Source organism: Bombina bombina, chromosome 8, assembly GCF_027579735.1.
Source record: "Bombina bombina isolate aBomBom1 chromosome 8, aBomBom1.pri, whole genome shotgun sequence".
Taxonomy (NCBI): domain Eukaryota; kingdom Metazoa; phylum Chordata; class Amphibia; order Anura; family Bombinatoridae; genus Bombina; species Bombina bombina.
In genome coordinates, this window is record NC_069506.1 from 96,865,574 (window position 1) to 96,889,815 (window position 24,242).

Here is a 24,242-nt window from a genome sequence, read left to right on the forward strand (position 1 = left end):
CATATCCCTTTAAAGCTTCATTGGCCTTGCACTAGTTTATCACTGACTTTGGATAAAACATTTTGTTGGTATTCCACGTTGCCCATTAACAATATATTCTGTAATTCTTTATAGCATAGTATGTGATATCACTTACTATATTTCCCTATAATTCTACATTGTCACTGAGAATCCAGTCCTATATTATACAAAGGTGTTTTAAATGTCATTTAGTGAAGTTGCTCACAGAGGGGGATTTAAGGATATCCCACTTGTTGGATTTATCACTGACTTATTTTGAGCAAGATACGTGTAATTAGGCTGAGGTGTCTGATCACCATGGTCTGGCTTTGCGAATCACTGGTATGGTGAATATCAAAAGTCTAAACTGATTAGAGAGGGTTTGAAAGGGATCTGTCATCAACCTAGTGCAGTCATTTTGCTGTTCATCTATGACAACACACAGCAAAAACAATCATCCTGTTTACTTGTCTCTCGTTATATATCATCATCAAACTGTGCTCTAAATCAATGTCCTTCAACTCTGTCTCGCGTCTTATATATGTCTGTGTTGTTTCCTTGTTTTCAAGCCAACTGACTAATGAGATACCTGAGTAAGTAAATAGTTTGTCACTTGTCAGCAACCCACCTATCATAATCGTTCCACATCAGATTGTTTGATTTCCTCATTCCGTCCATTGCATTGACATAGCAAAGCTTCGCCATACCAAACTGCTAACATATAAGTAGAACCATCCAGCCAGCCCCTAAACCTACCAGCGATTAAATGGTCTGTTTTGAAATGAAAACGTTTAACAAAACATTTGTGCGTCATCAATATACCCCTAAACCTTTTCACCTGTATCCATCTGTGACATTGGAGCCTGTAGCATTATGTTGCATAATCTTGTACAAGGGCAAAAGATGCCCAAATGGTTCTCAGTGACACTGTCTGAGAAGCAGCTGTTTATTTTTTAATTCATAAAAAAGTATTACGTTTGCTTTATGATTCTTCTCAACGGAATGCTTTATGACAGGTATATGAAATTGTCTAAAATATAATTACATTTGTAATAAGTCAAACGTTGAGCTATCAGTGTTATAACTAAAGTAGGGAAACAATGATTATTTCTGATGTTATTAGTTCTTTTGTTTTTAATTATTTTTAATTATATGTTAGTTCTGACAAAAGGTTTTTCTTTGCTAATCAAGCAGAATTCTCATTAAAAGTGCAATTACCCTAACCCTTGAAGTTGACTAAGAAACAGGGAATAGTACATTTTCACCTTAAATATAATTTGCAAGATAGGAAAAACGTTTAAATTTAATAATAAACTCTAAATTCGGTGCAGTTACCTTAAAGGGACATGATACCCACATTTTTTCTTGCATGATTTAGAAAGAGAATGCAATTTTAAACATCTTTCTAATTTACTTCTATTATCTAATTTGTTTTATTCTCTTGATATTCTTTGCTGAAAAGCATATCTAGATATGCTCAGTAGCTGCTGATTGGTTGCTGCACATGGAAGCCTCATGTGATTGGTTCACCCATGTGCATTGCTTTTTCTTCTAATAAGGATCTATAAAAAATGAAGCAAAATAAATAATAGAAGTAAATTGTAATGTTGTTTAAATGTGTATGTTCTATCTGAATCATGAAAGAAAGATTTTGGGTTTAGTGGCCCTTTAATGATCAGCCACATAAATTTGTTAGATCACGATTGGGTGTTTTTCATTTTTCTTTAAAAGTAGAGGCCAATGAACAATTGTAGCTTCCAGTTGAGTACAGTCACAATCTGAGACATAAGTTTGCAATCGTAGATCACGACTCAGGTTTTTATGGTTTCAGAATCTATTGGTGACATGAAAACTCTCTATACCTTGCATGGGGACAATTTGACACCAGTATCCCAATCGATAAAAAAAAAACTTTTACTGCAGGTTTTCAAATTATTTTTGGAATTTTTAAATTTAACACCTTGAACTTGCTGAGCTATTTTTTCCTGTTTCAAGGGGTATTCAAATTCCTTCTGCAACTTTAGTGTGCTGGTATATATATTTTATTTTTATGACTTTGAACTATCAGAAACCATGAATTAGGACCCCAACATTTCCATCAGACTTTTTTTCTTTTTTATACCAAATTCAAAACCATTTACCATTGGAAAATGCATTTTTACACAGCATATCCTATTTATTTATTTTTATTCAATTAAATGCATGTTCAGCTTACGTTGTAACAAACTTGAAAATATGCTTGATTCATGAAATCTTCAAATGGCAATCACACCTTTTAAACCAAGAAAGTGTCACCAAATTCTATAGCACTCACAAATTAAATACAATAATTTCAGTGTTTGTTAATTGCGACAGGGTATGAATGTTAAAAGCATTTTACATATATACTGACATAAATACTGCAAATAATATGGAAATGGTTTACTGCATACATCATGAATTGAGCTTGTTAGGACAGTATTATGTATTTCAATCAAACACATAGGGTAGTCAATAGCAATCAATTAATCTAATTTATCTTCCCTGTTAGTTATTGCTTCTCTGTAGGTCTGTGAAAAAGTCTACAATTAGGCCTGTAACATACAGTTATTTTTAGGTTATGTCCCAACCCAAGTGTAGGAAGTCAAGATGTACTGGCTGTGGCTATATCACTGACGTAACTCAGCTGGTCTGACTATTATAAACGCAAGTACTTTGCATCAATGTAATTACGTTAAGGGGAATAAAATGAATAGTTTCCCTTATGTATATATAAGGTACACACTGATTTCCGACAAAACAGAGGGAAGTTCAGAATCTATTAGTCTTGATGTGACTAATTTTAAAAACAGATAAATTGTGAAATATAGCAGAGTTAATATCTATACTTTTTGTTTTATTATTTATTCTGATCCTCCCCTAATTAATTCCTATTACAAGAACTGCTTATGATCAAGTCACTTTTTCATGCCAATTTTAAACATAGATTTTCTTCAATCTTTATTAAGTGTGTTAAGAATTACGCAAGCGGCAGCACAATATAGTATTTCATACATCTGTGTTATATTCTGGGGTATTTGCTTTTAATTAAGTGTCTCAATAGACATTCAGAAGTTTTAGTTTTGCACTTTTCCGGGCAACCCCTAATTTCCAGTAAATTTACCCTTCATCTTCTGGACTAATATATTTTCCTGGCTCTCTGTCAAACTTAGCGCTAGCAAATATAGAAACTGGTTATGTTGTCGGCCATATTTGTTCTTTATGTCAAAACCTGACAAATGTTAAAAGTTAAATATATTACCCGCTGGGGTCCTACTGGTTATGTTGTCGGAAATCTTTGTGGTTTATGTCAAAACCTGACAGATGTTAAAAGTTAAATATATAACCTGCTGAGGTCTCCACAGGGTAACCAGACTTAGCCAGTAATGTAATGTTTAGCAAAGATTGTTAATATTAGTTTATATATTTTATAGATTATCCTAACTCTAAAGTAAATAACTATGAGATAACATACATAATCAGAAAGAGTCTGTATTTATTTTCTTTGACTGTTGATTAAATTACTGTAAGTTAAACTGAAGATGTGTTCTTGCATCAATATCAGTCTCTCTCTTTCTCTCTCTCCCTCCCTCTCTCCCTCCCTCTCCCTCCCTTTCTCTCCCTCCCTCCCTCCCTTTCTCTCCCTCCCTCCCTCTCTCTCTCTCTCTCTCCCTCCCTCCCTCTCTCTCCCTCCCTCTCTCCCTCCCTCCCTCCCTCCCTCTCTCCCTCCCTCCCTCCCTCTCTCCCTCCCTCCCTCCCTCCCTCTCTCCCTCCCTCTCTCCCTCTCTCTCTCCCTCCCTCCCTCCCTCTCTCCCTCCCTCCCTCCCTCTCTCCCTCCCTCTCTCTCTCTCTCTCTCTCTCTCTCTCCTCTCTCTCTTCTCTCTCTCCTCTCTCTTCTCTCTCTCCTCTCTCGTCTCTCTCTCTCCTCTCTCGTCTCTCTCTCTCCTCTCTCGTCTCTCTCTCTCCTCTCTCGTCTCTCTCTCCTCTTTCTCTCTCCTCTCTCTCCTCTCTCTTCTTTCTCTCCTCTCTCTCTCGTCTCTTTTCTCTCTCCTCTCTCCTCTCTTCTCTCTCTCCTCTTTCTCCCCCTCTCTCTCTCTCCTATCTCTTCTATCTCTCCTCTCTCTGAATTAGCAGATGCAATAGTAGAAAAATCTCAAGCTTTTAAAGATTTATATTTTTTTGCAAGAATTTTTAAAGAGATACACAGCAAAGGCAAAACTAAAACACAACAGGTATTTAATTCAGTAATGCTGATTACTTTCTAACATGTTTGATGTAGCTGTTTTCACTTTATCAATGATATAAATTCATGGTATGTGTGCATTTAGCAATTTCATATAATTTCCAGTAATTTCGTCATTTTTAGGCATCCAAACACTTGCAATGCTAAAGGACCAAGTATTTAGTTAAGTTATATGTACGTTGTGTTTTAAAAGTGTGATTTATTAAATATAAAACCAGGCATGTTTATTTACAGGTAGATTTGCGCATGCACAAAAACTATGATTTTAAAAAAAAAAGTAGAAAGAAATATCTAGGTAGGTAGCGTGCACAAGTCTGGGGCACTACATAACAGGAAATAGTGCTGCCATCTAGTGCTCTTGTTAATGTATAGCATTATTGCAAAACTGCTGCTGTATAGTACTGCAGACTTGTGCACACTCTTGAACTTGCCTTCCTGCTGTTCAACAATGGATAACAAGAAAATGAAGAAAATTTGATAATATAAGTAAATTGGAAAGATGTTTAAAATTGTATGTTCTATCTGAATCATGAAAGAAAAATTGATTCTTGTGTTCGTTTAATAGGAGTTTTGTGAAACAAGATTACTGCTGTCAGACTTTTCCCATTCAAAGTATAAGGGTTTTATCTCTGCACTAGTGCGTTTGAAAAGCTTGGGATAAGTGGATTTTGAGGGAATGTTTTAAAATGTAAAGACCATGAAAAAGCCATGCTAGGCACTTAAGATAAGAACTGAAATTGACCCTATGGGGCCGATCTTATTATACGCTGTCGGCATTTAGCATTGCACAAGCAGTTCTGGTGAACTGCTTGTGCAATGCCGCCCCCTGCAGATTCGCAGGCCAATAGGCCGCTAGCAGGGGGTGTCAATCAACCCGATCGTATCTGATCGAGTTCATTGTGGCCCCACTCAGAGTCGGCGGACCAGTTAAGGAGCAGCGGTCTTTAGACCGCTGCTTATTAACTGCTGTTTCCGGCGAGCCTGAAGGCTCGCACGGAAATAGGGGAATCAGGAGCCATTCAGCCCTTGATAATTCGGCCCCATTGTATGTTACAGTTTTCATTTCACATATATATTTATTAGGATTTCCCTTTACAGTGTTTATACAGGGATGTGTCAGTTTTAGCCAATCACAACCTAGTGAGCTTTATGTTGCAATTGTTAACTTCTGTATTTCCTGCATTGACTAACTTTCTGGGTATTCTAAACAATAGGAACTAAACTTTCCAAACATTTGTCATACAAAATATCAACTACAGGCATTTAGAGACATATATTTTCAAAGATTGCCAAATAATTGTTTTTACAGTAATGCATTTTAAAACATGTTAACATTTTTGTAACTTGCAACACCTTGTATAATATTTTTTGTCTATTCTTTCAATCCAAAGAGCCTTATTATTAACTTAAAAAGAAACTGCGAATGCTGCCACAAATCTAGGTTTCATCTTTACAAATCAAGAACATTTTTAAAATATGCCGGGGCTTAATATATAAGTGCAGATATGTGGCAAGATATGATTGTAAACTACCTTTCTGGAGGAGTAATTCTTTTGCAATTAAGACAATAATCCCAATACTGAAACCTGCTAAAGAAACAGAGAAAACAGAATAATTTTCTGGGGGTTTTCCCCCATGTTTTTTGTTAGTTGGATTTTTCTTGAATAGAACATCCATTTAACCTTTCGTCTGAGCCAAATCCTGCACAAATGAAAATGATACAAGATAATTTTCTCACAGCTAGTGAGCACTAATACCTTTTATTGTATGCATTACAACCGGCCTCTGATCTACAGAGTGCTATTGTATACACTGTATATAAAGGACTTGCACATTTAAAACAATCTTCCAGCTACAAAACGTTAACAAATCTTCTGCATATCAGCGTCTTCTTTACATATAAGGGAATGCAAGAGAAACAATATTTTTTTATTTCACTCATTTGTCTGCAGCTGGTAGACTTTAATAACCCCATTATGTGTAAAAGTGCATGAAGTAGCTTGTATTTAATAATGACTTTGTTTTTTAGACACTAATGGTTACTGACAGTAATTGGTTCTGCAGCTTGGCATTTATGCAGATTTAATGTGGCTAAGCTAAGGTTTCTTGTTGGTGGGGGTTGTTTTCTGCTGCTGCTTACTGCATGCTCCTACTTTCTTTCCGCTTCTAAGTCCTGCCCCTGTGGATAATCCAGACGACCCCAGGTAAGTGTTTGTTGCTTGCTTTGTTTGTGGCGTCTTCTGTTTCAACGGTCTTTTAGGTTTTATTGTGATAATGGCTACAGTAACTAGCTTATTATACTGTAACTGTTATTGAAGTGCATTTAATGTCCATTGTACATAAAGAAGTTTCGTTTTGCCATAATTGTCTTAAAGAAACATTGTATTTAAAAACATTTTTGTCCTGCATACAGAAGTGCACCTACAGAGCCCTGGAAGTAGCCACGCAGAGTTTTTCTCTTTGTTTTTTGTTCAATAATGATGCACAGAATTAAATAAATTGTGCAAAGAATTTAGCAAATTGTGACAAGAATTTCTTTAATCGTACACATGTTTTGCTAAATTGTGCACACAATTTTTTTAGTCTTTATTACCCATTTGCACAACCAACATTGTTATATTAATATACTTTATAACCTCTAAATCTCTGCCTGTTTCTAAACCCCTGCAGTCCGCCTCTTATCATTTTATTAGCTTTTCACAGCCAGACAGTGCTAGTTCATGTGTGCCCTAAAGATAACATTGTGCTCACTCCTGTGGATTTTTGCATGAACCAGCACTAACTGGCTAAAATGCAAGTTTGTAAAAAGCACTGAGATAAGGGGGGGTTTAGATACAAGGTAATCACTTGTTGGTTATGAAAAACTGTAAAATTAATAATTAAGAGATTATCTTTTTAAACAATAAGGACTAGATAATGAGTGGAGCGTCTGTGCCCGAGCTATAAGGGTTATATTGCTAGGGTTTGCACTCATCGGGCTTACCGCTCATATTACGAGTTGAAAGTAAACGCAATCGCTAGAGCGCAATTGCAATTTACGCTAGAATGATCACTGCAACTTCAGAGCTAAAAAGGCAGCTACAATGGCTTTAACATAGAGAGATACATACATACATATACATGTCTAAAGATGGATATGTATGTATGTATGTATATATATATATATATATATATATATATATATATATGTATATATATGTGTGAGTGTGTACATATGTATTTATATGTTTATATATGTATTTATGTGTGTACATATATATATATAAAAACACAAATACATATGTGTATACAAGGATAGATACAGCGCCTATATATCCTTTAAAATATGGGTGGTATATGGGGATATGAGTGAGAGCTAAGGATAATTAGTTAAGAAATAATAACAATTAAAAGAATATAAAAAAATATTAAAATAAATGATGCTAGAAAAATGATGAATAGATTATGAAACAGTGTTCATATGAGTCTTTAGACAATATACAGTCCGTGGTTAATCTTCACATGAAGTTGATATCAGTAAATAGATGGTATATAATACCCTTACCAGATATTACCTCAATCTAATGAGGTAAGTATGCCGCACTGGGGGTATATACAGATGGTAGAATCTTCTCCTTGTATCCAGATGTGGTGCCTCTTGGGTTTTCGTTAGCCTCCTGGAGTATGCAGGGATGTGTTTCTGGTTGTAGATAGATCCCTTTCCCAGAGTCCAGTATGCTACACTGCATACTGGACTCTGGGAAAGGCAGCAACTACATGCTTGATGGTCTGACTGCTAGCCAAGATAATCCAGGTTTATACCAAGACAGAAAAGGTACTCCAAGAGGCTAACTACCAACACAAAGGAAGTACAAGGGATCTATCTACAACCAGAAACACATCCCTGCATACTCCAGGAGGCTAACGAAAACCCAAGAGGCACCACATCTGGATACAAGGAGAAGATTCTACCATCTGTATATACCCCCAGTGCGGCATACTTACCTCATTAGATTGAGGTAATATCTGGTAAGGGTATTATATACCATCTATTTACTGATATCAACTTCATGTGAAGATTAACCACGGACTGTATATTGTCTAAAGACTCATATGAACACTGTTTCATAATCTATTCATCATTTTTCTAGCATCATTTATTTTAATATTTTTTTATATTCTTTTAATTGTTATTATTTCTTAACTAATTATCCTTAGCTCTCACTCATATCCCCATATACCACCCATATTTTAAAGGATATATAGGCGCTGTATCTATCCTTGTATACACATTTTTCACTTACTGACTGGGACCTTACATCTCAACCAGTATTTGTCTTATATAGCTGCCACTATACCCTACACAATACTGACTAGCGCCAACTATAGAGTATCACTTGTGTTTACCCAGTGTACTGAGTGAACACATTTTACTTGCTTCTCTATATATATATATATATATATATATATATATATATATATATATATATATATTTACAGCCATATATACAAATATAAAAACATAAATACATATGTACACACACATATATATATGTGCATTGGAGCCCTTTGCCATTAAAGGGACAGTCAAGTCCAAAAAAAAACTTTCATGTTTTAAATAGGGTATGCAATTTTAAACAACTTCCCAATTTACTTTTATCGCCAATTTTGCTTTGTTCTCTTGGTATTCTTAGTTGAAAGCTAAAAGTAGGAGGTTCATATGCTAATTCCTTAGACCTTGAAGACTGACTCTAATCTGAATACATTTTGACCACTAGAGGGCATTAGTTCACATGTTTCATATAGATAACATTGAGCTCATGCACGTAAAGTGACCTAGGACTGAGCACTGATTGGCTAAACTGCATGTCTGTCAAAAGAACTGAAATAAGGGGGCAGTCAGCAGAAGCTTAGATACAAGATAATTACAGAGGTAAAACGTGTATTATTATAACTGTGTTGGTTATGCAAAACTGGGGAATGGGTAATAAAGGGATTATCTTTCTTTTTAAACAACAAAAACTCTGGTGTTGACTGTCCCTTTAAGTAGATGAAAACATGTAAAAGCATATATTTAATAAAGTGTTTAAGTATAAAGTATGAATATGTTCTATGTATTTAGAAATAGATATTCCGATATATATCTGTATATATATATATATATATATATATATATATATACCTATATATAATCATGTATGTATATATATATATTACTTAGTAAATTTTGCAAGTTTAAACGGAGAGTGCCTGCTTTTTTTCTTGGACTGTTTGTAGCTGTTTGCTGTGCACCCCGGACAGGATTTGAGAGTGCTTTACCACTTGACTTTGTTTATATATATATTACAAAAATACCATCAGAGATGTAGAAATATTTATTTATGAATAAATAGAACATATTCTGTTAGCGCAAATGAGAATATGTAATCGTGTTTGCGCGAGAGTGGGGTGTTTGTCTCCACTTTTTTTTCTCCTTTGACTTCTATGACTCATAACGAGCATAACCCGTTGTACGCAAAAATCTTAATTCTAGCGCAATTAACGCTCAAGCAGAAGCGTTAATTAGCGCTGCACTTGTAATCTGGCCCTAAATAGAAGTCCCTTTAAGGATTAAACAAGTATCCCAACACTAACCCCTTCAAAAGAATGACTACCTTAAATATATATTGGCAATAAGACATTCACTTAAAGGGACATTAAACACTAAATAAATGCTAGATAGAATGACACAGTCAAAGAAAAGTTTAGTCTGTGAATAACATGTAGATGTATTTGTTAAAGTTCAATTTGCTGTTTAAATATTGACAAAACAAATGTGAAGTTTTAGTGTCTATAGAACGATGGGAGCTGCCATGTTGTAACTTAGGTTACCTTTTCTGCTGTGGCCAATTAGGGACAGTTATAAATAGATCACTTGAGTGTGCAGCCAATGGCTGTGTGGAATGTAACAGTGCTGTGCACTTCCATTTCTAACAGGAACTGAAAAGTTCGCAATTTCAGAATGGTATTACAGGATAAGGGGGAAAAATAAATAATGAAAGTATATTGCAGAATTTTTTTTATATGTACGATTTATCATTTTATATTATCACCTCAAAGTGTTTAATGTCCCTTTAATAATACTAAGGCTGTTTACTGAACAGACCCATTCCTTGGTATTTTGTAAAATTATTTATATAAAAAAGCATAGTGTTAATTTCACTGTTCCTATTTTGTGTGTGAGATGCACTCCAATGCGATTGTTAATGTATTTTTCGCTGATAGCTTTTTAGATGATTTTTCTCTAATATGACTCACTCGTTCACATCTAAAAAAAAATGTGCACAATTAATTAAATTGTGTGTACACTTCAGCAAACATGAATTAAAAAAAACTGTGGATTGTGCACAATTTATTTAAAAACACAAAAGTGGCTACTCTGAGGCTCCGTAAGCAGCAGCCGGGAAGTGTAGTAAATGTTTTATTGCAGGAAAAAGGTCAGTTAAAAGTTGTTTTACTTCTGTTAAAACAAAACAAAATACATTTCTTTACAACTGATTCTGCTGTATAAAAATAATAATAAATAAAAAATGAATGTATATATATATATACTGTATATGTTCAGCTCAGTAATATCCATGTTTCAAAAGAAAGATGGATGAGTTCTGGAAATGAATACCTTTATGTACAGTGTCTCTTTAAATGCTAACCCTGAACTCTTTAGCTGCCAAAGATTTCTATATAATGCATTAATGCCCTTTCTGGCAGTTAAAAATTCAGAAACCTTTGTATATGTGTAGCACTTGGAATTTCCCTGTATAATTTTGCTAAGCAGCCCATTTGATTGTGAACGAGATTGGCCTATTTGTCTTTTTATTGTGTTTTTTTTATTGTATATTCTGAGGCTGCATGCAATCCTGTTGTCTGCCTAGACAATTTGTGTGCTGTTGTCATGTGACATGTTAATAAAATAATACACATGCTAAATTATTACACGTTGCTGCCTAATGACATCACAAAGTTTTTCTATTTATATCATAACAAAAGCAGTAAGACATAAGTCAGATCATATGAATACTGAGGGTATAATTCAGTTGCACAGACATCAGCATTTAGAAGGGCAGACCTGGGCATTTTTGTTGTGCTGCTACAGAATAACATTTCAGCCAAGTCTTAGGGTTTTTAAAACACATTAACATCTTTTTTACTGCAATTATTTATCAATAGCCAAACTCCACCTACTTTTTGCCTTATATGGTGGAGCCAATCTGTGCTTTAGTTTACAGACAACAAGGCTAGCCCTGGCTATAATGCTAGTATAGAATAGATTGTTTTGTAGTTGCGATCTGATAAAGCCAATTAGGAACAGATATGTAGCAGAGTTAGCCCCGATAAGTCAGCAGAGTTTTGGGAATTAGAAATTCCTCAATTTTCGGAGCTATATTATATAAAGAGGGGCAAAATAAATAGTATATTGCAAAGTTGTTTCATTATGCATTACTAAACATTTTATATGCAAATCAAGGTGTTTACAATCCTATTAAGCAAATACAGGTAGCAGAGTGTAGGCCTTTTTTAAAGGGTTGTACAGGAATTCTTTTTTAACAACTGCTGTGTTAAGAAGTAAAATATGCCACCGCATTGCAAAAAATAATTGTACAGTTGCCTTTTTACGTTGCTCTGGTTAGATCTTCATCACTGCAATTTGCTCAGAGTCTCAACACAGCATAGTGCTGAATTGATATGATATTAAATTAGCAAATCCCTTGTTAATATTGTATCACAGTAAAAAAAATGTTACTTACCTCTGAAATGTGTGAGAAAAACTGTAGTGCATATTTGGCTACTTAGGCATGCTACACAGTGATTTGTGCAGTAGATTTATGTTTGACTTCTGACTGGCTGCAACAATGGAAATCAGTTAGGCTTACTCATAAGATGTGCCAACCCTATGGATGTTGGTAAATGTGACCATTTTAAATGTTTTTAAAACATGTATGCAGATCTTTTTGTAATGGTTAATTGCTAATATATTTTATGCACAAATATATACAAAACTGGATATTGCAAACAAATAAATAGTTTACTTCTTTATGCTACAAGTGCTTCAGTTGAGGTTCCTTTAATTTATTTATCTCATCACCTTGTAACTGTACAACATTCACCTACAAATTCAGGTTGCACATCACCAGTAAATATTATACATAGGCTATTTAATATGCATTCTGGGACAGGAAAATGTGTGTTTATTATTGAAAAGGTTTATCACTTGAGCAATCACAAGATAAATCTCTTCATCTTATTAATGTTAGTCAGTCTAATGTAAAGCAAGACTCTAGAAATAGTTGACAGATTAGTATACAGATTTTCTCTGCCCACTGATCTCCTGCTTCAAAGTATTTAGTAAATTTGTGCTCAATGCAGAACCAGCTGCCTTCATCCCTTGCGGAACTTCCCCATGTATCAGATGCTGGTTGTGTAGGTGTTAGGTCTGTCGCGGAATTGCGTTATTCCGACACACGAGCAACCCCCAAAAGTAGAATGTAGATGTAATGTGTTGTGGTATTCTGCTTTGTTATGCTGTCTTGTGTATGTTGTCTGCATTTTAAAATGTGTTTCTGTGTGTCAATGTATATAATCTGTATATATAAATGTATGTTAGAGACTGTTAGATCACACAGTCCAGTAAAAGTTACTTCTAGATACATTTTATATATAAATTCTTCCCTTTGAATCTGTTAACCTCTGATGTATGGGGGAGATAGACAGACAGATAGATAGATAGATAGATAGAAAGAAAATATGTACTTGAATTTTGAAAATACTATCATTTATAATATATAATAATATATAAACATGTTGCTCATAAATAAAATGCAACATATGCTTTAATACACTAGTCCAGCCTAAAAATGTATTTTGTCATTTATTATTATTATCGTTTATTTATAAAGCGCCAACATATTACGCAATTTAAATTGATAGTTTGTGTGTTAACTAACACACTGATATTTTATTCCCTATGGCACTTTAATAAAGCAAATAATGACAAGTAACTCACTGTTCAAAAACATGGATATCTGCATTAGATGTGGTAAAAGGTCATACTGGTAATCTGTCCATATCAGTAAACGGACTGTTTCACCAGTTTATTTGTTTGTGGTTCTTTATGGAATTCTATTATAACAATATAAGCGTTAAGACACATCTTCTTCCTTAGCTACCATGATAACGATATCCCTGTTCTCTGCAGCGAAAAGGCACTGCTAACCAATCAGTTTGAGCTAAGCATCAAGACGGAATCAACTCAGGGTCTGATCCTATGGAGCGGCAAAGGCACAGAGCGCTCTGATTACATTGCCCTAGCTGTGGTTGGCGGCTACGTCCAGATGACCTATGACCTTGGCTCCAAACCAGTGGTTCTGCGTTCTACAGTTCCTGTAAACACCAACCAGTGGATACGCATCAAAGCCCTAAGGTAAGTTAGCTTTATTTGGATATAGTAACATTAGATTCATCTTTTCCATGTTATATTTCATTTCAGCCAGTCAGGTCTGGTCTTCTATTAAGTATCTAAAATAACTTTGAGGTTAAGGCAGTAATACAAGTTTTTAAGACACCTCTAGTTAGGTCTAGTGATGCAAGTAGGATGCCCCAATAAGAGGAACTGAAGATGTGTGATACAGACCAGGGTCACACAGTGCGTGAACAACAGCTGAATCACTGGCAGCGCTAGAGTTCATATTGTGATCAATGCAGCTGTCTTTTTTTTTTTAATAGTTCTGTAAAAGCAGATAAAATTAGGTGTCATTGATATGTAAAGGGGATTTTTGCCTTCTGAAAATGACTTGGTAAAACCATATCTAATTATAGCACTTGCTCAAATATGTGTATTTAATTTCTCAGCTGTTTGACTTCTGCTTGCGCAAAAAGGCATTTTTACATTTATTAATGGCTTTGCAGCAAATAATTAGGATTGCTTTAGAGTTCCTAATTCAACAATATTTCAGTATTTATACCTAAACCCAGCAATATATAAATATTTATACCTAACCAAGCAATATTGCAAAGCTTGTGTTTAAAGTCAGCTTAAAGGGACAGTGAAGTCAAAATGAGACTTTCATCATTCAGATAGAGCACACAATTTTAACTAAAGTTTCCAATTTACTTTAATAATGAAATTTGCTTTTTTCTTTTGTTATTCTTTGTTGAAGACTACACCTAGATAGACTGATAGGAGCTTAGGAATGTAATGCTCTATCCAACCCATTTATGTTTAAAGGACCACTACAGTAGAATTGCATAATCAGTAAATGCATAATAAAAAAAGGCCATGGAAAAGCATTGAGTTGCATGTAGGTAGTAGATTTGTATCTAATACATTTTAAAGTTATTTCTATCTTCCCTCCCACTGCCCCATGTGACAGCCATTAGCCAATCACAAAATGCATATGCATATATTCTGTGAATCTTGCATATGCTCAGTAGGTGCTGGTGCCTCAGAAAACGTGTAGACAAAAATGAGCATATTTAGATAATGGAAGTAAATTGGAAAGTTGTTTAAGATTGTGTTCTCTCTCTAAATAATGAACATTTAATTTTGACTTGTGTCCCTTTCTTTTTGACTTTGCTATCCCTTTAAGAGTGGCAATACATTTCCGCTCCTGAGCTGGAAATTGCCAGCAATTGACAGCTACTGACATATACCACTCATGATTGGCTAACTGTCCTGTGTTAATCTCAGGGCCAGCAGTGTATTAATGATCTAGAGGGAGGTTTAAACACAAAGATATACACAGAGTGTGTACAGAGGCAGTGTGAGAGGACTGGTGTGTACAGAGGCACTGTGAGAGAACTGGTGTGTACAGTGACAGTGTGAGAGGACTGGTGTGTACAGTGACAGTGTGAGAGGACTGGTGTGTACAGAGACAGTGTGAGTGGACTGGTGTGTACAGAGGCAGTGTGAGAGGACTGGTGTCTATACAGGCAGAGTGAGAGGGCTGGTGTGTACAGAGGCAGTGTGAGAGGACTGGTGTGTACAGAGGCAGTGTGAGAGGACTGGTGTGTACAGAGGCAGTGTGAGAGAACTGGTGTGTACAGAGACAGTGTGAGAAGGCTGGTGTGTACAGAGGCAGAGTGAGAGGACTGGTGTGTACAGAGACAGTGTGAGAGGGCTGGTGTGTACAGAGACAGTGTGAGAGGGCTGGTGTGTACAGAGACAGTGTGAGAGGACTGGTGTGTACAGAGGCAGTGTGAGAGGACTGGTGTGTAGAGAGACAGTGTGAGAGGACTGGTGCGTACAGAGGCAGAGTGAGAGGTCTGGTGTGTACAGAGGCAGTGTGAGAGGGCTGGTGTGTACAGAGGCAGTGTGAGAGGACTGGTGTGTACAGAGGCAGTGTGAGAGGACTGGTGTGTACAGAGGCAGTGTGAGAGGACTGGTGTGTACAGAGGCAGTGTGAGAGGACTGGTGTGTACAGAGGCAGTGTGAGAGGACTGGTGTGTACAGAGGCAGTGTGAGAGGGCTGGTGTGTACAGAGGCAGTGTGAGAGGACTGGTGTGTACAGAGGTAGTGTGAGAGGACTGGTCTGTACAGAGGCAGAGTGAGAGGACTGGTGTGTACAGAGGCAGAGTGAGAGGACTGGTGTGTACAGTGACAGTGTGAGAGGGCTGGTGTGTACAGAGGCAGTGTGAGAGGACTGGTGTGTACAGAGGCAGAGTGAGAGGACTGGTGTGTACAGAGGCAGAGTGAGAGGACTGGTGTGTACAGAGGCAGAGTGAGAGGACTGGTGTGTACAGAGGCAGAGTGAGAGGACTGGTGTGTACAGAGGCAGTGTGAGAGGACTGGTGTGTACAGAGGCAGTGTGAGAGGACTGGTGTGTACAGAGGCAGTGTGAGAGAACTGGTGTGTACAGAGGCAGTGTGAGAGGACTGGTGTGTACAGAGACAGTGTGAGAGGACTGGTGTGTACAGAGACAGTGTGAGAGGACTGGTGTGTACAGAGGCAGTGTGAGAGGACTGGTGTGTACAGAGGCAGTGTGAGAGGACTGGTGTGTACAGAGGCAGTGTGAGAGGACTGGTGTGTACAGAGACAGTGTGAGAGGACTGGTGTGTACAGAGGCAGTGTGAGAGGTCTGGTGTGTACAGAGGCAGTGTGAGAGGACTGGTGTGTACAGAGGCAGTGTGAGAGGTCTGGTGTGTACAGAGGCAGTGTGAGAGGACTGGTGTGTACAGAGGCAGTGTGAGAGGTCTGGTGTGTACAGAGGCAGTGTGAGAGGACTGGTGTGTACAGAGGCAGTGTGAGAGGCTGGTGTGTACAGAGGCAGTGTGAGAGGACTGGTGTGTACAGAGGCAGTGTGAGAGGACTGGTGTGTACAGAGGCAGTGTGAGAGGACTGGTGTGTACAGAGGCAGTGTGAGAGGCTGGTGTGTACAGAGGCAGTGTGAGAGGACTGGTGTGTACAGAGGCAGTGTGAGAGGACTGGTGTGTACAGAGGCAGTGTGAGAGGACTGGTGTGTACAGAGGCAGTGTGAGAGGGCTGGTGTGTACAGAGGCAGAGTGAGAGGACTGGTGTGTACAGTGACAGTGTGAGAGGACTGGTGTGTACAGAGGCAGTGTGAGAGGACTGGTGTGTACAGAGGCAGTGTGAGAGGACTGGTGTGTACAGAGTGGAAAAGAGAGGTTTGGAGTATAAAGCGCAAATTAATGCTAAAACCTTTAAGAGCAATTTAGTGTATGTATTTATTGAGTACTGTATTTATTAAGTGTTGATATTCATTAGGAATATATCAGTCTGTTGACTCTGAAATCTATGAAAAATATATATATATGGCTTTTAAGAAATCAGTTAGAAACACTGGTATCAAATAGAATACATTAAATCATTTAAGTGTTACACCTAGTACATTGAAACACTTGGTGTAATACAAATAAAAATAAGAATAAAATAGGATAGAGTAGACGTTGCACCTAGTGCATTGATACACTTAGTGCAATGTTGCAAATAATACGGATACTGTAAATGTTGCTAATGCCAATAGTGTAGATAGTACAATGCTGTGGAGCATGGGTCGCCAACCTTTCAGACCTCAGGGACCACTAAACTCACAATTTTGAATCCCGTGGACCACTAACATGAATTTTTTAATAAAGATTATCTCTCCTAAGGTGAGCCCTTGTTTGATAAATATCTGGTCTGGACCTCTTATTACTTCACCTGAGACAAGCTCACTCACGACATACACATACTGTAGTGTACATAACTAGTATAACCATAGCTAAGTTTACATTATGTATATATTTACACATGTTTAAGAATTATTTTTTGGAATTAAATAACTGAATGACAGAACTGAGAGAATACTTCCAAATGACAGATGAAGGGTGAGTGCCAACTTTTGAGCTGGAAACAGAGAGGCAGGAAGTGGGAAAAAAATTATTATTTGTAAAAGGATCACAAGACTTTCAAGTCTACCAAGTTACCTACCCAGTTAGGAATTATTCAAAACTACTTATGGTCATGGACAGACATTGGAGTCATAAATTAAGTTTATATCAGAAAGCTCTCAATATGGATGTGAGCTAACCACGACTGATGTTACTGGCAATTAATATAATACTGGTGGGATGTGGCTGATCTGCTGGATGGCAATTACTGGTATTCAGGTGGAATGGATTTGTGTGCTGGAAAATTATTAGAATAAAAAATAATTAATATTTAATAAATAAAAAAAGAAGATGGAGGGGAGGAAGACAAACAGTGATGTAAGTCCATCTGAAGGAATTAGGAAAACTACTACAAAGAGGCAGGTAAAGGGAAGAAAATAAATGAAATACGCTGTATAAGAGAGAAATAGTTTTTTTTAAATACTTTAATTCCACTATTTCAAGTCAAGATTATACCAACCACTGCTGGCTTTAGAATGGAATCATCTTTCTATGGGCAGCACGCAGGGCGGAAAGAGTTAAAAATACAATCTAGCTATGCAAGTTGCGCAGTACTAAGAAACGTGTGTATGGAGATTGTAATTTAACTTCTCCTCTGTCGGTTTTACTAATGTCCAGCCAGGCACTGAAGGGAGTTGCGGCGCGACGGGGGTGACACCATCAGAGGAGATTAATTCCTGCTTGATGGTGTCAAGAACCACCAACATCTTCTCGTGGACCACCAGTGGTCCATGGACCACTGGTTGGCGACCACTGCTGTGGAGTATATCTAGATAGTGCAGAAAAAATATAAATATAAAATGCCAACTTATTAAGGATAATACTCTCTAAGGATAATACTCTCTGTTCAACAGTAAGATGAGGTTTGAAATATAAAATACAAGATACAAGTAAGAAACCAGTCGGCCGACTGTACAGAAAAAAAGCTTTTTTTATAGAGCGTTGTATGTTTAAAAACTTTCAATGTACTAGGTGTAACACCTAAATGATTTAATGTATTCTATTTGATACCAGTGTTTCTAACTGATTTCTTAAAAGCCATATATATATTTTTTATAAAAAATAAAATATTTTTCATAGATTTCAGAGTCAACAGACTGATATATTCCTAAGGAATATCAACACTTAATAAATACATACACTAAATTGCTCTTAAAGGTTTTAGCATTAATTTGCGCTTTATACGCCAAACCTCTCTTTTCCACACAATCTTCAAAGATATTCCTTGGGGAAATATCATAGGAGTTAAAGCATACCTTAACTAGGCAGCGCAGAAAAGTTTTAATTACCCCTTTCTTATATTTACTGGTGTGTACAGAGGCAGTGTGAGAGGGCTGGTGTGTACAGGGGCAGCGTGAGAGGACTGGTATGTACAGAGGCAATGTGAGAGAACTGGTGTGTACAGAGGGCAGTGTGAGAGGAATGGTGTGTACAGAGGCAGTGTGAGAGGACTGGTGTGTACAGAGGCAGTGTGAGAGGACTGGTGTGTACAGAGGCAGTGTGAGAGGAATGGTGTGTACAGTGACAGTGTGAGAGGACTGGTGTGTACAGAGGCAGTGTGAGAGGACTGGTGTGTACAGTGACAGTGTGAGAGGACTGGTGTGTACAGAGGCAGTGTGAGAGGACTGGTGTACAGTGACAGTGTGAGAGGACTGGTGTGTACAGAGGCAGAGTGAGAGGACTGGTGTGTACAGAGGCAGTGTGAGAGGACTGGTGTACAGTGACAGTGTGAGAGGACTGGTGTGTACAGAGGCAGTGTGAGAGGACTGGTGTGTACAGAGGCAGTGTGAGAGGACTGGTGTGTACAGAGGCAGTGTGAGAGGACTGGTGTACAGTGACAGTGTGAGAGGACTGGTGTGTACAGTGACAGTGTGAGAGGACTGGTGTGTACAGTGACAGTGTGAGAGGACTGGTGTGTACAGTAACAGTGTGAGAGGACTGGTGTGTACAGTGACAGTGTGAGAGGACTGGTGTGTACAGAGGCAGTGTGAGAGGACTGGTGTGTACAGTGACAGTGTGAGAGGACTGGTGTGTACAGAGGCAGAGTGAGAGGACTGGTGTACAGTGACAGTGTGAGAGGACTGGTGTGTACAGAGGCAGAGTGAGAGGACTGGTGTGTACAGAGGCAATGTGAGAGGACTGGTGTACAGTGACAGTGTGAGAGGACTGGTCTGTACAGAGGCAGAGTGAGAGGACTGGTGTGTACAGAGGCAGTGTGAGAGGACTGGTGTGTACAGTGACAGTGTGAGAGGACTGGTGTGTACAGAGGCAGAGTGAGAGGACTGGTGTACAGTGACAGTGTGAGAGGACTGGTGTGTACAGAGGCAGAGTGAGAGGACTGGTGTGTACAGAGGCAATGTGAGAGGACTGGTGTACAGTGACAGTGTGAGAGGACTGGTCTGTACAGAGGCAGAGTGAGAGGACTGGTGTGTACAGAGGCAGTGTGAGAGGACTGGTGTGTACAGAGGCAGTGTGAGAGGACTGGTGTGTACAGAGGCAGTGTGAGAGGACTGGTGTACAGTGACAGTGTGAGAGGGGCAGTGTGAGAGGACTGGTGTGTACAGTGACAGTGTGAAAGGACTGGTGTACAGTGACAGTGTGAGAGGACTGGTGTACAGTGACAGTGTGAGAGGACTGGTGTGTACAGTGACAGTGTGAAAGGACTGGTGTGTACAGAGGCAGAGTGAGAGGGCTGGTGTGTACAGTGACAGTGTGAGAGGACTGGTGTGTACAGTGACAGTGTGAGAGGACTGGTGTCTACAGAGACAGCGTGAGGGAAATGGTGTGTACTGAGACAGGTGTGTACAGACATAGTGATATTGTTTTCCATTAAAGAGACATTAAACCCAAAAATTTTATTTCATGATTCAGATAGAGGATACAATTTTAAAAAAGTTTCCAATTTACTTCTATTATCAAATTTGCTTTGTTTTCATGATATTCCTTGTTGAAGAGATACCTAGGTAGGTAGCGTGCACGTGCCTGAAGCAATACAAGACAGGAAATAGTGCTGCCATCTAGTGCTCTTGTTAATGAATAGCATTATTGCAAAACTGCTGCCATATATTTCTGCGGACACGTGCACACTTATTAGCTTACCTTCCTGCTTTTTAAGAAAGGATAACAAAAAAACGAAGAAAATTTGATAACAGAAGTAAATTTGAAAGTTGTTAAAACCTTTTTTTTCATGATTTAGATAGAAAATTTTAATGTCCCTTTAAGACACAATTTAAGTTAATATATTAATTTTAATGCACCTAATAACAAATACAAAATGCAGCTTTCTGTTCCAAAAATACAGACGTCACTGCCGTAGGGAAGCATGAACAGTCTATTGTCACGTCTCAGAAGCTTCAGGCGAAGGTGAAATTAGCACATTTCTCCCCATATTATAACTGTAGTGCTATGATGATGGTTGAGTCTTACGTAGGGCTGGACAGGCAACGTGATTATAGGCGCTAATCACTAAATTCAATCAGTGCGTCTTCAATTTTCATTGTACATTTTCCACTATTTTATGCCATATCAGGTACGAAAATGTATCTAGCAAATGCATGAATCGTGCATATAATGTTACTTTACCTCCAAGCCTGCCAGCAATAAGAAGTGATTTTATGTTAATCACACACATTTGCTGGAGCACTTTGCGAAGGTATCAGCATCCAAAATCCAGGTTAAATAGAAATCTGATAAATAATAACAGTATGCGCTGATTGATAACATAAACTAATCTCATTAGAATAATAAAAAAAATATATGTATATTATCCAGTAAAAAAATGTCATTTACTTGTATTTTTTGTTCCAAAAACATTGTCTGTCTGATGCTTCATAATATTTGTCAGCTTTACACAATGTATTTTCCTTATTGTGTAAAGTGATATCAGTTTAAAATAGTTTAATAGTTCAGATTTGGTTGCGCTAGGGATTGCTTTTACAATCTCGCTGATTTATGGTGATTATTGATTTGTGGTCACTGTATTATGTTAATGTTACTTTAAGCATTTCATCAGCGGATTCCCACAGTATTTGTTGCGCGTCTCTGTAGCAGCGATGGGTTTAGAATGGTCCATCGGAATGTCCTGGAATCCGGAGCAGGCAAGCCCATACATGCTTCTCTTTAGCCTCTTGCAAGCTCACCATTCTGTGGATGCCTCATCTATTCTTATCCCAGAGGGCACTGAAGGGCATAGTGGACCGATGGATACTCCCAGGCAGATGCTGGCATCTCACAGTCCCAGTAAATTTATGCATGTGGGACAATTATATAACCTGCTCACATTAGCTGGATGTGATTTAAAACTATCAGGTTCAGCAGTAATTTATGGGATCACTTCTGTACAGGGTGGTTGATGCAGGGAACAGACTTCCAGCAGTAGTAGGTACAAACATAGTATAGGAGTAACATAAGAGTAAATCGCTGCCATTGGTTTAATGAAGCCTACACTACAAATAGGATATATCTTATCTTATGCAGTCCTCTCACACTGTCACTGTACACACCAGTCCTCTCACACTGCCTCTGTACACACCAGTCCTCTCACACTGCCTCTGTACACACCAGTCCTCCCACACTGCCTCTGTACACACCAGTCATCTCACTCTGCCTCTGTACACACCAGTCCTCTCACTCTGCCTCTGTACACACCAGTCCTCTCACACTGTCACTGTACACACCAGTCCTCTCACACTGTCACTGTACACACCAGTCCTCTCACACTGCCTCTGTACACACCAGTCCTCTCACACTGCCTCTGTACACACCAGTCCTCCCACACTGTCACTGTACACACCAGTCCTCTCGCACTGCCTCTGTACACACCAGTCCTCTCACACTGTCACTGTACACACCAGTCCTCTCACTCTGCCTCTGTACACACCAGTCCTCTCACTCTGCCTCTGTACACACCAGTCCTCTCACACTGTCATTATACACACCAGTCCTCTCACACTGTCACTGTACACACCAGTCCTCTCACACTGCCTCTGTACACACCAGTCCTCTCACACTGCCTCTGTACACACCAGTCCTCTCACACTGCCTCTGTACACACCAGTCCTCTCACTCTGCCTCTGTACACACCAGTCCTCCCACACTGTCACTGTACACACCAGTCCTCTCACTCTGCCTCTGTACACACCAGCTCTCTCACACTGTCACTGTACACACCAGTCCTCTCACACTGTCACTGTACACACCAGTCCTCTCACACTGCCTCTGTACACACCAGTCCTCTCACACTGCCTCTGTACACACCAGTCCTCTCACACTGCCTCTGTACACACCAGTCCTCTCACACTGTCACTGTACACACCAGTCCTCTCACACTGTCACTGTACACACCAGTCCTCTCACACTGCCTCTGTACACACCAGTCCTCTCACACTGCCTCTGTACACACCAGTCCTCTCACACTGTCACTGTACACACCAGTCCTCCCACACTGTCACTGTACACACCAGTCCTCTCACACTGCCTCTGTACACACCAGTCTTCTCACACTGTCACTGTACACACCAGTCCTCCCACACTGTCACTGTACAGACCAGTCATCTCACACTGCCTCTGTACACACCAGTCATCTCACTCTGCCTCTGTACACACCAGTCCTCTCACTCTGCCTCTGTACACACCAGTCCTCTCACACTGTCACTATACACACCAGTCCTCTCACACTGTCACTGTACACACCAGTCCTCTCACACTGCCTCTGTACACACCAGTCCTCTCACACTGCCTCTGTACACACCAGTCCTCCCACACTGTCACTGTACACACCAGTCCTCTAACACTGCCTCTGTACACACCAGTCCTCTCACTCTGCCTCTGTAGACACCAGTTCTTCCACACTGTCACTGTACACACCAGTCCTCTCACTCTGCCTCTGTACACACCAGTCCTCCCACACTGTCACTGTACACACCAGTCCTCTTGCACTGCCTCTGTACACACCAGTCCTCTCACTCTGCCTCTGTACACACCAGTCCTCTCACTCTGCCTCTGTACACACCAGTCCTCTCACTCTGCCTCTGTACACACCAGTCCTCACACACTGTCACTGTACACACCAGTCCTCTCACACTGCCTCTGTACACACTAGTCCTCTCACACTGCCTCTGTACACACCAGTCCTCTCACTCTGCCTCTGTACACACCAGTCCTCTCACTCTGTACACACCAGTCCTCTCACTCTGTACACACCAGTCCTCTCACTCTGTACACACCAGCCCTCTCACTCTGTACACACCAGTCCTCTCACACTGTCACTGTACACACCAGTCCTCTCACACTGCCTCTGTACACACCAGTCCTCTCACACTGTCTCTGTACACACCAGTCCTCTCACTCTGCCTCTGTACACACCAGTCCTCTCACTCTGCCTCTGTACACACCAGTCCTCTCACTCTGCCTCTGTACACCCCAGTCCTCCCACACTGTCACTGTACACACCAGTCCTCTCACACTGCCTCTGTACACACCAGTCCTCTCACTCTGCCTCTGTACACACCAGTCCTCCCACACTGTCACTGTACACACCAGTCCTCCCACACTGTCACTGTACACACCAGTCCTCTCACTC

At 39.2% G+C, this 24,242-nt stretch overlaps 1 protein-coding gene across 3 annotated transcripts in view; it reads left to right on the forward strand.

Moving 5' to 3' along the window:
* The window catches only part of AGRN (agrin), a 735,367-nt gene that overhangs the window by 692,779 nt on the left and 18,346 nt on the right, over positions 1–24,242 (forward strand). For all 3 annotated transcript variants that reach the window (XM_053690462.1, XM_053690463.1, XM_053690464.1), the window contains one exon: positions 13,473–13,697. In XM_053690462.1, coding sequence (XP_053546437.1) covers positions 13,473–13,697 — 225 coding nt within the window. The remainder of the gene's footprint in view (positions 1–13,472; positions 13,698–24,242) is intronic.